General features: G+C 51.4%; 2 protein-coding genes and 1 long non-coding RNA gene across 4 annotated transcripts in view; 2 read left to right on the top strand and 1 right to left on the bottom strand.

Annotated features, from left to right (window-relative positions):
* Positions 1-4,590, bottom strand: part of LOC137774796 (uncharacterized) — an 11,411-nt gene extending 6,821 nt beyond the window's left edge. Inside the window, exons 1-2 of the long non-coding RNA XR_011075942.1 lie at positions 4,529-4,590; positions 1,450-1,567 (exon numbers count right to left, since the gene is read on the bottom strand). This is a non-coding gene — a long non-coding RNA (uncharacterized lncRNA). The remainder of the gene's footprint in view (positions 1-1,449; positions 1,568-4,528) is intronic.
* Positions 4,591-4,662: 72 nt separating this feature from the next.
* Positions 4,663-8,908, top strand: MYL6B (myosin light chain 6B). The gene is made up of 8 exons (XM_068560098.1): positions 4,663-4,762; positions 6,115-6,358; positions 7,074-7,101; positions 7,314-7,457; positions 7,687-7,860; positions 8,391-8,468; positions 8,623-8,660; positions 8,798-8,908. Exons 2-7 carry the CDS (start codon positions 6,161-6,163, stop codon positions 8,649-8,651), a joined length of 651 nt encoding a protein of 216 aa, XP_068416199.1. The 5' UTR covers positions 4,663-4,762; positions 6,115-6,160; the 3' UTR covers positions 8,652-8,660; positions 8,798-8,908.
* A 298-nt stretch (positions 8,909-9,206) lies between these two features.
* MYL6 (myosin light chain 6) lies at positions 9,207-12,384 on the top strand. Of its 2 annotated transcripts, XM_068560948.1 has the most exons (7): positions 9,207-9,283; positions 9,554-9,581; positions 10,438-10,581; positions 10,788-10,961; positions 11,059-11,136; positions 11,443-11,487; positions 12,193-12,384. In XM_068560948.1, the coding sequence occupies exons 1-6, from the start codon at positions 9,281-9,283 to the stop codon at positions 11,469-11,471; spliced, it is 456 nt and encodes a 151-aa protein (XP_068417049.1). In that variant the 5' UTR covers positions 9,207-9,280; the 3' UTR covers positions 11,472-11,487; positions 12,193-12,384. The 2 variants fall into 2 exon arrangements, with proteins under 2 accessions (XP_068417049.1, XP_068417048.1); XM_068560947.1 differs by lacking the exon at positions 11,443-11,487.
* The last annotated feature ends 25 nt before the right edge of the window (positions 12,385-12,409 follow it).

Here is a 12,409-nt window from a genome sequence, read left to right on the forward strand (position 1 = left end):
AATAGAAACTTGGAGATTCCATAACTGCCTCAGGGGGTCTTTATCATCTTCTCTGGAACTTAAGATGCTGTCCACTGGGAGAAGAGGAAAGGCTCAAGGGAAAGAACTAAACTCAGCTTCCAAGGAGTTGTCAAAATCCACCTTAGCAAAAGCTGAATTTAAACTCTATGCCATAGGGACTTCCCTGGTGGCACAGTGGTTAAGAATCCACCTGCCAATGCAGGGGACACGGGCTCGATCCCTGGTCCAGGTAGATCCCACATGCTGCAGATCAAGTAAGCCCGTGCGCCACAACTACTGAAGCCCGCGCCCTCTAGGGCCCCCGTGCCACAACCACTGAAGCCCGTGTGCCCAGAGCCCGTGCTCCATGACAAGAGAAGCCACTGCAATGAGAAGCCTGCGCACCACAACGAAGAGTAGCCCCAGCTTGCCGCACCTATAGAAAGCCCGTGCTCAGCAACGAAGACGCAACACAGCCAAAAATATATATATAAATAAATAAAAGAAACTTTATTAAAAAAATAAAAATAAACTCTATGCCATCAACTAACTCAGCTCCTAATTTTTTTTCCCAATAACTCCTTGGTACTCACTGCTGGTTCTTCTGCCATCTCTACTTCCTTCCCATCAACTTAAGAGCCTTGGCCGTGAGCAAGAAGTCTCTGTTGCCCTTCCCCAGACCCAAAAACTGAAGGGGTGAAAACCCCCAAAACACAGGGCAGAGGAACTTATATTTCTAAGGTCTCTCGTTTTATTATTCAATACTGGGCATGTAGCCCAAGGCCTGCTGTTCTAGCTGGCTTCAGAGATCTTGCAATGTGTGATTTTAAGAAGCACTCTTTACCTAGTTCATCACTTCCAAGTAATTACAATTCCAGAAAACTAAAGGACATGGCACAAATTCTTCCATCCCAGAAGGGTCCCTACTCTTTCCCAACCTTTTCAAGTTCAGGATACATAACAGAAGAAGTACTGATCTACATATTAAATACAAGATGAGACACAACTCAGTATACTGTTGCTCTTACACAAAGATGAAGTAAACTAAGGGTCATTAATCACAGGAATTAAACAAATGCTAATTTGTTATTTCTCAAACAGCTGGTCTTTGACACTGGCACATGATGCCTACCTCTTCCAGAGAAAGGCAGAGATGATGGCATATGGGTACATTGTCACTGATGTTTACAAATACTGCCCTCTTGGAATGTGGCTTTATTGGCCCAAACAACATGCTGTAGTTAACTGGGTGTGGCAACACATTTGTCTACCCGCCATTTGCCCCTCTTCCCTACATACAGAACCCCAGAGCATTCTTAGTGGCAGTGTGCCAGCCCCAAGGGATTAATCACAATCCTCTTTGCTAGATGCTCACTTTCCCAGCCTCCACTGCAACTCAGAGTGGCTCTATGACCCAGCTCTGGTCAATAAGATGTAAGAGGAAGTCACCTGGGGATGAAGCGTCAACAGAAGAAAGCCCTCGTTGCTCCCTTCCTTTCTGCTTGGGTCATTAGTGGGAAGATGTGATGCCTGGAGCTGCAGCAGCTTTCTTTAAGGCCTGAGGTCACTAACACAAGGAAGAAAAGCTAACATGATTACATGGATACATATTTTATAAATTAGAGGTATATTATAACCTGCTTTTTTCACTTAACACACAAGTATTTTTACACTTCATTAAATATTCCTTGAAAATATAATTTATAATGGTCACAATGTGTACAGTTCCTTAGAATGACTGCCCCATAGTTTAACTGATTCTCTATTGTCAGAAATGAAGGTAGTTCTGCTTTGCTATTCACTGTGGGAACACAAAAGTATACACATCTCAAATGATTTCCTTAGGATAAGTATAATTGGTGGGTCAACTTATGTACTTTAACGACTTTTTTTTTTTTTTGGCCACGCCACGTGGCTTGTGGGATCTTAGTTCCCCAACCGGGGATTGAACCCGGGCCCTCAGCACTGAAAGTGCAGAGTCCTAACCACTGGACCACCAGGGAATTCCCTAACGACTTTTATTTTTTTTAATTTTTAAATTTTTATTTTTTTTTATTTTTGGCTGCGTTGGGTCTTTGTTGCTGCGCACAGGCTTTCTCTAGTTGCGTCAAGCAGGGGCTACTCTTCGTTGCGGTGGGCAGCCTTCTCATTGCAGTGGCTTCCCTTGTTGCGGAGCACAGGCTCTAGGCGTGCGGGCTTCAGCAGTTGTGGCATGCGGGCTCAGTAGTTGTGGCTCGTGGGCTCTAGACCGCAGGCTCAGTAGTTGTGGCACACGGAAGTCCCCTAACGACTTTCAGTACAGTCTTCCAAAATACATTCTAAGGAAATTATATGAATTCTCTACTTCCACCAGCATTACACAAAAATGTTTTCCTATATTCTCTCTTGGATATTACAAGTTAAAAAATCTTTGCCAAATGATGGGCAAAATTTTGCCTAGTTTTACAGATTTTCCTGTCTCTTCCCTCACTATCAGATTACCAATTGTCATTTCTTGGTGAAATTAGTAAGCTTTCTCTCCAGTAGCAGTCCCCCTACCTGTCAATTTTCTAATCTTGGGCAGGAATTCAGAAAACATTTGTGGAGCATTGCACTAGGAAGCTACTACTGAAATGTAAAGGTAAGGCTGCCCTAAAGAACTAAAAACCAATCTGACACCCAAAGCAAAGGCAACAAAAGCAAAAATAAACAAGTGGGACTACATCAAACTAAAAAATTTCTGTATAGCAAAAGAAACAATGAACCTACTGAATGGGAGAAAATATTTGCAAATCACTTATCGGATAAGGGATTGATATCCAAAATATATAAAGAACTCAAACAACTCAAAAGCAAAAAACCACAAATAACCTGTTTAAAAAAATGGACATAAGATCTGAATACACATTTTTCCAAAGAAGACATACAGATGGCCAATAGGTACATGAAAAGGTGCTCAACATCACTAATCATCGGGGAAATGCAAATCAAAACCACAATGAGATATCACCTCATACCTGTTAGAATGACTATTATCAAAAAGACAGGACTTCCCTGGTGGTGCAGTGGTTAAGAATCCGCCTGCCAATGCAGAAGACATGGGTTCGATCCCTGGTCCAGGAAGATCCCACATGCCGCGGAGCAACTAAGCCTGTGCGCCACAACTACTGAGCCTGCGTGCCACAACTACTGAAGCCCACGCGCCTAGAGCCCATGCTCCGCAACAAGAGAAGCCACCGCAATTAGAAGCCCGCACACCGCCAGGAAGAGTGACTCCCGCTCGCTGCAACTAGAGAAAGCCCGCGTGCAGCAACAAAGACCCAACGCAGCCAAAAAAACAAAAACAAAAAACAAACAATGATGCCACAACTAAGAGGTGGTGCAGCTAAAATAAACAAATATATTTTTTACAAAGCTAGAAAGTCAGATGCCATAACCACTTCCACTTGGCAAACTGCCAAAAGGCAGCCATAAAGGAAAGGAGGAGGAGTAAAAAAAATCGGATAAACCATATCTTCGAAATCAACTTCTGTGTAAGTGATGAAAGACACTAAAAGGCATCTGTTATGCCCTCACCCAGTCTTGTAACCAACCATATTACACAACCCATTTCTGTTCTTCCAAGCTTTCCCCAACCAGCAAACATCACTTCTGCACTGCCCATAAAGTTAACTTATGCCTCACCTTTCTGACCTCCCGAGGGTTTTCTACTCTGACCCACTGCCTGCAGGCCCATGCAAGCCCCAATGTCCAGCAAGGTATGCCGCCAGGGCATTTACTGATCCAGCAAGTGAAGTTGGGCCTGCCTGGGCTGGTTCCCTCCCGACACAGATGAGACCTTTGATGAACATCTGGGGGATGTACAACACAAGGAATATAACCAATATTTATAATAACTATAAATGGAGTATAACCTTTAAAAACTGTGAATCACTGTTGTACACCTGAAACTTCTGTAATACTGTACAACTATACCTCAATTTAAAAAAACAAAACAAAAAACAGATCTATAAAACAAACAGCCATCTCCGGAAAAGAGATGTCCGATGCTGGGAAGAGATGTCTTAGAGTCAAGGGCTGGAGAACCCAGTCCTCCACTCCAAGGAGACCTGTGAGGAACCGACGAGGTGGCTGGCGCATACGCGGCGCAAAATGGAGAAATCTCAACTTAGAGACTGGGGCAGGTGACCCGGCTTAATTCCAAAATTTAACATTTACTTCAACTACCAGTTCATTTCAAAAACTGTTCCAAGTCACTGTTCCAACTCACACGGCAACTCAACAGCTTCTGTTCTCTTTCTACCAAACCGCAAGAGGAAACTAGAGACCGCACCACTCTGCCCCGGGCAGTAAATGCTTCCTACTATTTGACCTCCATCCGGCCGGCTGCAACTGCAGCCTTTCCCCTCGTTCTGCGTTCTCACCAGTGGATTCAGGAAAATATCCCCGCCCACACTAAACGCGCAACGCAGGCCTGAGCAAGGGAGATATCCTGAGGGACCGCGCGCGGTTTTAGGGTCAGGGAAGAGGATTGTAAAGTGCTCATTGCCTTTCGGTTCCGGGACAAGAATCACGTCCCAAAGATCGTGAGTCGCCAACCGCCGCCGTGGGCCGGAAGTCACTGCGCCGGCGTCCGCCCTGCTCTGTAGGGCGGAGTTTCCCGTGAGCCCGCGGGCGCGCGAGGACTACGACTCCCGGCATGCTCAGAGGCCACGGGAATTAACCCTTCAGGGTCCGCGGCTGCCCTGCGCCCCGCCTCCGCCCCTTACCTGGACCCCGCAGGGTGAGTTTTGGGGCGCTGGGGAGGGACTCTTTCTTTTATTTAAGGCTTAGGGGTGTGTGTGTGTGTGTGTGTGTGTGTGTGTGTGTGTGTGTGTGTGTGTGTGTGTGTGTGTGTGTGTGTGTGTGTGTGTGTGTGTGTGTGTGTGTGGTGTAGTCCCGGCTGGAGGAATGATTCTGACTTTCCTAAAATGAGACAATTTGCAGTAATGATACTCAAATGCTTTTTTTGCGAGTGGGAGACCCAGCATCAACTCTCTGAATCTCAGGGCCTAAGAGGAATCACTACTATCTTCCTCAGAATGCTATCTAAATCGTCTCCTTCTTTACTCCCAGAACAAAAGTAACCAGCAACCCATCCCCTCTTCTGTACGCCCCCCATCGACTTCCACCCTTCCCCAGCGCCCCCAGCAAGGTTTGTAACCTGGCTACCGAGTCAGGGTTTTATTATCCCTCCGGTTGGGTGTGAGTACTCATGGAGCCCAGGGGACCTCTCATATCCCTTTGGATTGAGATTTTAGAAATTAGGCCCTTTGCCTCTCAGAGCCTGCCCTTCCCCCCAGGTGCCACCACGGAGTCCCTGCAGGTTCAGCAGGCACCCTACCTTTGTCTGACTTGAATGACCATAGGCTTGTGGACAAGGGTTCCTTCCTTGATCCTTGCCTCCATCCCCACCTCTAAAACAACACTGGGCACAGGGGACAATGAGGGGAGGGGGGGTGTCACACTCTACTATTGCTATTCTTTCTCTATATTGTGCACAGTTCCAGTTCTGGGCTGGGAGGGAGGGGGTTAGGGACTTGAGGTATTGAGGATTATTCGGCCGTGGGGTCAACTACCCTGCTCCTCATCCATGGTAAGAGGGAAATGGAAGGGCTGCTTGTTTTCTTCTCCTTTCACTACTCCCAGACTCCACTTGAACAATCCCAGTTCACAAGGCCCCCATCCCTGCCTCAGCCTTCAAGAGTCTAAAGCTGCTAGGAAAAAGGGCTATTCTGAGTCAGGGGGTTGGGGGCCTGAAATGCCTGGATGCCCTTCTTTGCCTCATCCCTATTTCAGTGTTTGTCACTGGCAAGCATCCTATCCTCACCCTGGAGGTTAACTGCCCCATTGTGGGCAGTCTCTGGCCTCCTCCTCCTCCCCCTCCCCCCAAAGGGGCCATTGTTCTGGTCAGCATTTGGGGCGGGGTAGACAGAAGGGAGAAGACCTTGGGGCAGGAGTCCTGAACCGTAGGAGGCCAGGGGAGTGAGGGCAGGCCGTCATATCTCTCCTCTATCTCACCCTCCCCACAGCCAACTGGCTCCCTGCCCCTGCCCCCGCCCCTTGACATCCCAGACTCCCTGGCTATTTAAACAGAGATGGGTGCCCCCATCAGCACACTGTCCTTTGGCCACCGGACATCATGCCTCCCAAGAAGGATGTTCCCGTGAAGAAACCAGCAGGACCCTCTATCCCCAAGCCTGCTGCCAAGCCAGCAGTAGGGGCCCCTCCAGCCAAGACCAAGGCTGAGCCAGTGCCAGCACCAGTGCCAGCTGTCCCTCCAACCCCTGAGAAAACTGCGAAAACCCAGGAGCCCCCCATCGATCTCTCCAAAGTGGTGGTGAGTCCCTGGAAAATGAGAAAAGAATTTGGAGGGGGTGGTACAAGGGTGGGATACAGCCTAGGGGACTAGGGGTATCTAGAAGGTAGGGAATCGGTAAGCACTGGATAACAGTGGGGCTTTCTCTTAGTACCCCATTTGGAAGCATCCAGGCTTATGACCCTGCTGTTGTCTTTGTTGTCATGTGTGTGTATGTACACACCCACAGCCCCCCCACCTTCTCACCTACCCTCCTGCTGGAGGCAGGGCCTGTAAGATGGGGAACATCTGGGTTCTGAGGACAGTTTCAAGGTGAAGGGAGGGAGCTGCTGCCTGTGCCTGGCTGACTATTCAACACTAAAGGCCACAGCTCTGAACCCCAGGAGGGAAGGCTGAAGAGGACAGACTTGTTAGACAATCACAGCTGGGGGCCAGGGGTAAATTTAGCTTTTGTTCAGCCCCCAGTTATGTGAGGGATGCAGGGCTCAGGGCAGTAGAGGGAGGGGAACAGGTGGCATGGGATTAACCCTGTTCCCTGGAAACCCTCCCCCCAATAATTCCTCCTCTTGGGATTCTCCCAAGGTCTGGAGCTGGGAATGGGACTGAGGTGGCTGGGCTCCCAGCCTGGTCCCTTTGGGCCCCTCCCCAGAAGTGGCTGCCAGTTGGTCGGGAGGAGTGCTGGAGAGGGATTGAATGAGCCCTGTCATCTCTCCTCACCTGCTCTTTTCTTCCACAGATCGAGTTTAACAAGGACCAGCTGGAGGGTGAGGCGAAGCCCCTGAGCCCACTGTCCATCCCAAGTCCCTCTTCAGATCCTCCTTCTATTCCCCTAACTCCATTCCCGACCTTGAAAACTCCCACACTAGTACTCTTTGTGTTCCCTGTTCTGCTCAGCTCAAGCACATAGTTTCTGAATCTCCTTTCTCCTGGTGGTGATGGGACCCCTTGTCAACACTGACCCCTCCTTATACTTCAGAGTTCAAGGAGGCCTTCGAGCTGTTTGACCGAGTAGGGGATGGCAAGATCCAGTACAGCCAGTGTGGGGATGTGATGAGGGCCCTGGGCCAGAACCCCACCAACGCCGAGGTGCTCAGGGTCCTGGGGAACCCCAAGAGTGATGGTGAGGGGACCTCTGTGACAATGCGGGTTTTCAGTTTGGTGGTGGAACCGAGGAATGTTGGTAAGGTGACAAAAAATGCTGAGGTGGGTCCCAGGACTTTAGAAACTGTCAAACCCAGGGGCAGAAAAGCATCGTGAACGTTGAACGGATAAAACCCTTCATGGTGGGTATGGGAGCTGGGTCCTGGGTGACACTACAGTGACCTCTCCTTCACTTCTCTGATCTCCAGAGCTGAAGTCCCGGCGTGTGGACTTTGAGACTTTCCTGCCCATGCTCCAGGCAGTGGCCAAGAACCGGGACCAAGGCACATACCAGGACTACCTGGAGGGGCTTCGGGTGTTTGACAAAGAGGCGAATGGCAAAGTCATGGGAGCAGAGCTCAGACATGTCCTCACCACCCTGGGTGAGGCAGGGACCAGAACTCCTGTGGGGTTGAGAGGAGGGGGTGAACTAAGAAGAAGGTTGGCTAAGTAGGCAGAGCCAGGGAGGGATTACTTTCCTGTAGGTCATGGGCAGGAGACTGAGAAGGTCAGAGGCTTGGGGTACAATCTGAAGGTCTTCCTCCTGCGGAGGCTAAAGTGTGTGGGCTGCAGATGCCTCCCAAAGGGCAGAGGAAAGGGGATGAGGTGGGAGATTTGAGTTTCGGTTTTGGAAGAGATGGTCGTACTCTATGATATGGTATGTCTCTTAATCCTCTGGAATTCAGTTTCCTTGTCGGTCAAAGCTTTCACCGGGTGTAATTGAGGTGAAACGGAAAGCAAGATTCAGGGACACATTCAAGGCATGCTCATTACAGGGAGAGGATTCTCTTGGGGGACTGTTGCTGTGGGCAAGTCTCCAGGGTGGAAGAAGAGGAAGTACCACTCAGAAGAAAGAGGCCTAGGTTGATGAGGGAGGGAAGGCAGGGGCTAAAACGCTGTGTCTGGGGCTCAGGAGAGAAGATGACTGAAGAGGAGGTGGAGGCAGTTCTGGCAGGACATGAGGACAGCAACGGCTGCATCAACTATGAAGGTGAGGGGCCAGAGGAGCAGAAGGGACAGGGGAAGGGGGGAGGCAGGAAGTTAGAGATATGTGGGTGAGGCACCCTGGGACCCGTATTATCTAAAGTCAGGTGGATCATCATCAGGCCAGCTTCTGCAGCCCCTCTTGCCTCCTCTCTCTGCAGCCTTCCTGAAGCACATCCTAAGCGTCTGAGCTCCACAGGTAGGGCCCTCCCACTTCGCCTTGAGAGGCAAGCCTCCTTCCCTTCCCTCAGCCAGGGTGGAAAAGCAGGGAAGTACGTCTGCAGGTCCTGCTGCGCGAGAGCGCCAGGATTTGGCAACTTTCATCTTTTTCCACAGGTGCAGTGGGGTCGGACACTGCCCCCCGACCCCGTTCTCCCGCAGGCGAAAGCAAGTTCCTGCCACTAGGAGGCTATTGTTTCAAAATAAAGAGACGGTTCCTCCCTTGGTCTCCGACTCTTGCTTTCTTTATAGGTGGGGGAGGGAAGGAAGGAAAGGGAGGGCTCTCTTCTCCCCCCACCCCTCCCCAATCCGACATCCTCTAACTTTCTTGCTTCTCGGAGGAGCAGATTCCTTGCGCCCCACTCCACCCTCTTCTGCAGTTTCTGTGCCCCAGATAGGGCTATTCTGGAGAAATGAACAGCAGTGGGCCCCGCCCACCTCATTACTAATATAGCAGCGTCATCTGCATAAGCCCGGGCCAGGATTCCTATTGGCTGGGTCGGCTGGGGGTGACGTCATTGGGACGTACTAAGACTAGGGTTGGGCCAGGAACCGGAGCCATTACTGCAGGAAAAGGTCCCGCAGAGCTGAGCAGTCAAGATGGTGGGGCCCAGCGCTGGGAGGATGAGCGGGATATGGGGCGAGAGGCGGGAAGCCGGGGATAGGGGGCGGGGAGAAGGCAAAAGGTAGGGGGTAAAGGAACCTGAGGGCCTCAAAGGTTGGAGGTGGGGTTGGAGTGTCGGGGATCCTGTCCTGCTGGGAAGCGGGTCACCAGCATGGAACGGGAGTTTGTGGTTCAGAGTTCTTGGGACTGGGATAGAAGCTTGGGGGATTGGAGTTAAGATGCTGACCGCTCCCCTCTTCTCTGAGCAGTGTGACTTCACCGAGGACCAGACCGCAGGTAGGTAATCTGACCCCTATTGAGGTCATGCTTAGGGAGAGGGACACTCCCTCTAGCACCCTCCAGCCACCCGTCTTCTCTTCAGCACCCCCAGGGGAGTACCTAGTGGATTCCCTTCTCCCTCCTTCTGGATCTTCCATTTTCTTTTCTCACTCTTTCTTCCTCCCTTCCCTTGTACTCTAGATCTGAGCCCCAAGCACTGGGTGAGTTTTAGGTGGTGTGGGCATGTGAAACGACTTGGTCACTAATGCCTGTTGTGTGGGGGGCTTGGGGACTGTGTATTAAGCTGCCTGTGCTCCTCTGTTCCTTAGTCAGCTACTTCTGCCTCTTTTCTCCTCCTGTGATAACTTTTCCCCTCCCCCAGCTTGGAATTGTGAAGGCTGTAGACAGCAGTGACCTGTTACTTTGTGAAAATGGAACAGGGGAGTTTGCTGAGGATACTTCTTTGTAGCTGAACTCTCTGAAAGGTCTCTGTACTGGAGGGGTGGGAAGTGGCAGGCTGGGATGACCCCAGTCCCAGGCTGCTGCTCCCACTTCCTTATAAGGACAGGGCCCAGACAGGGCGGTGGCAAATCCCTGCCCTGAGTAGTGAGGTGAGGAGGCTGGGCAGGCTGCTGCAGGCAGAGGGTATGTAAATGGCTGGTACCTCTGCTAAGGGGAGGAAGGCCGGGTCTTTATGTGGGACACCTGAGTCGGAGGAAGGGCCGCTGGATCCCTCTTAGAGGGTTTGGGTGCACAGGGGTATAAATATCTGGTTTCCTCAGCATGATCAAAGTGGAATGGGCTGCAGGGGCTGTAAGGGAGGGTTTGGGTCAACCCCCACGTGCCCACTGCTGATGTTTCTCTGAATCCTCAGAGTTCAAGGAGGCCTTCCAGCTGTTTGACCGAACAGGGGATGGCAAGATCCTGTACAGCCAGTGTGGGGACGTGATGAGGGCCCTGGGCCAGAACCCCACCAACGCCGAGGTGCTCAAGGTCCTGGGGAACCCCAAGAGTGATGGTGAGGGTCCTTAAGAATAACTCTGCAGTGTGGTAGTGGGTCTGCAGTCTTCAGCTAATAGCTTCGCTTTATCTTCCTAGGCCCTGAACTCAAGCAGCTCTTGTCTAGCAAATCCCACAGATAGATTTCTCCTGCCTTGAGTGGGAACCCCATAATCCCCAGTCCTGAGAATGCATGTGACTTTGCTTCCACCTCCTTTATGGCAGAGATGAACGTGAAGGTGCTGGACTTTGAGCACTTCCTGCCCATGCTGCAGACTGTGGCCAAGAACAAGGACCAGGGCACCTATGAGGACTACGTTGAAGGCCTTCGGGTGTTTGACAAGGAAGGGAACGGCACCGTCATGGGTGCTGAGATCCGGCATGTGCTCGTCACACTGGGTAAGGCTCTGCCCTTCCTTCTTGAGCTGAGGTGCCACCTGATGGACCTCATGTGTCACCCAATTCCAGAACGCTCACTCTTTCTCCCCCTCTGCAGGTGAGAAGATGACAGAGGAAGAAGTAGAGATGCTGGTGGCAGGGCATGAGGACAGCAATGGTTGTATCAACTATGAAGGTGAGGGACAAACTGGGGCCTCACGGAGGAAGCAGCCATACAGGGCAGGTCAGGCACAGCATTTGGGGCTTTCCCTGTCCCTGGATTCAGGCTCCAAAAAGTGCCAAGAGGCAAGGGGCAGGGCCCAGCCCAGCCCAGGAGTGGGAGGCCAGGGGGGGTGTGACAGGAAAGGAAGGGCTTATGTGGCATGAAGGGTGGGAAAGGGATGGGAAGTAAAATAAATGGATGTCTAATCCCTCGCCGCCTGACCCCTTCACCCCATGTCTGTGTCTTGTCTTCACCATTAATGTCTCTTCCTTCCTGCAGCGTTTGTGAGGCATATCCTGTCGGGGTGACGGGCCCATGGGGCGGGTACGGCTCCTCCCAGCCCCCCTCCTCTAGTTGACCTCCCCAGTGTTTTTCTTCCCAGCCTTTGCTCTCTAGCCCCTGCCCTTCCCCTACTACCATCTGACTTCCTCCTGGCATGTCTATGCATGGAGCTGACTGGGGAGGGGAGGGGTTCCTCAAAGAGGAAGACAGCCTGGGGGTGTGGTACCTCCTTCTCTCCTAGAATGGGCTCTGAGGTTTTGCTTCTTAGGGCGCTGGTGTCTGGGAACTCACACCAGCCTATCCCAGTCTTGCTTCATGGTCATCCTTTAGCCTGGGAGCACGGGCAGTTGGCATAGGGGGCTGGGTTGCCTGTCCCACTGTGCTACTGTAGCTGAAGTCTCTTCCCCGTCCTTCTGCTGGGCAGCTCGGAGGTACCCTAACCCAAAACTCTGTCTTCTCCTCCCGCCAATGGCTGACAGTAGCTGTAGGTGTAGTTGAGAACTCTTCTGCCTCTGCTGTGTTCTTGCTGCTCAGGGTGGGGTGGGGAAATAACAGCTAGTGGGAGGGGAGCCGGGGGCTGAGAGGACTGGTCAGACTCAAGGTGGCCCCTCTGCAAACTGACCCCAAGGTTGGTTGCTGTGGGCACATTCCTTCTTAGGCTACCTTTGTGGTCTTGTGGTCTCCTGGCCCCTGGTGGACCCCTCCCCTTGGCCCTGCTCCCTGGATCACCCCCTCTCCTTTCCACAGAGCTTGTCCGCATGGTGCTGAATGGCTGAAGACAGTCCCAGTGTGCACGGAAACCACGCCTTCCCTGTGGGAGACTGTGTATGTAGCCCCGGAGGCCTCCTAGGTGCTCTTGTCACAGTATTTTTCCCAGATTGTCTCTCTTGGATGATGTTTGCCATCAGCATTCACCAAATAAACTTGCTCTCTGCCCTACATGCGGTTCTGCTTTCCTTCCTGA

The sequence above is a fragment of the Eschrichtius robustus genome, chromosome 13 (assembly GCF_028021215.1).
Source record: "Eschrichtius robustus isolate mEscRob2 chromosome 13, mEscRob2.pri, whole genome shotgun sequence".
In the NCBI taxonomy this organism is placed as follows: domain Eukaryota; kingdom Metazoa; phylum Chordata; class Mammalia; order Artiodactyla; family Eschrichtiidae; genus Eschrichtius; species Eschrichtius robustus.

What these genes read in the sequence shown, in the direction of transcription:
- MYL6B (XM_068560098.1), top strand. Translation starts at nt 6,161, where the DNA reads ATGCCTCCCAAGAAGGATGTTCCCGTGAAGAAACCAGCAGGACCCTCT. An exon ending in TCGATCTCTCCAAAGTGGTG is followed by an intron (nt 6,359 to 7,073) that starts GTGAGTCCCTGG and finishes TTTCTTCCACAG; the next exon opens with ATCGAGTTTAACAAGGACCA. An exon ending in TAACAAGGACCAGCTGGAGG is followed by an intron (nt 7,102 to 7,313) that starts GTGAGGCGAAGC and finishes CTTATACTTCAG; the next exon opens with AGTTCAAGGAGGCCTTCGAG.
- MYL6 (XM_068560948.1), top strand. An exon ending in GGGGAACCCCAAGAGTGATG is followed by an intron (nt 10,582 to 10,787) that starts GTGAGGGTCCTT and finishes CCTTTATGGCAG; the next exon opens with AGATGAACGTGAAGGTGCTG. An exon ending in TGGTTGTATCAACTATGAAG is followed by an intron (nt 11,137 to 11,442) that starts GTGAGGGACAAA and finishes TCCTTCCTGCAG; the next exon opens with CGTTTGTGAGGCATATCCTG.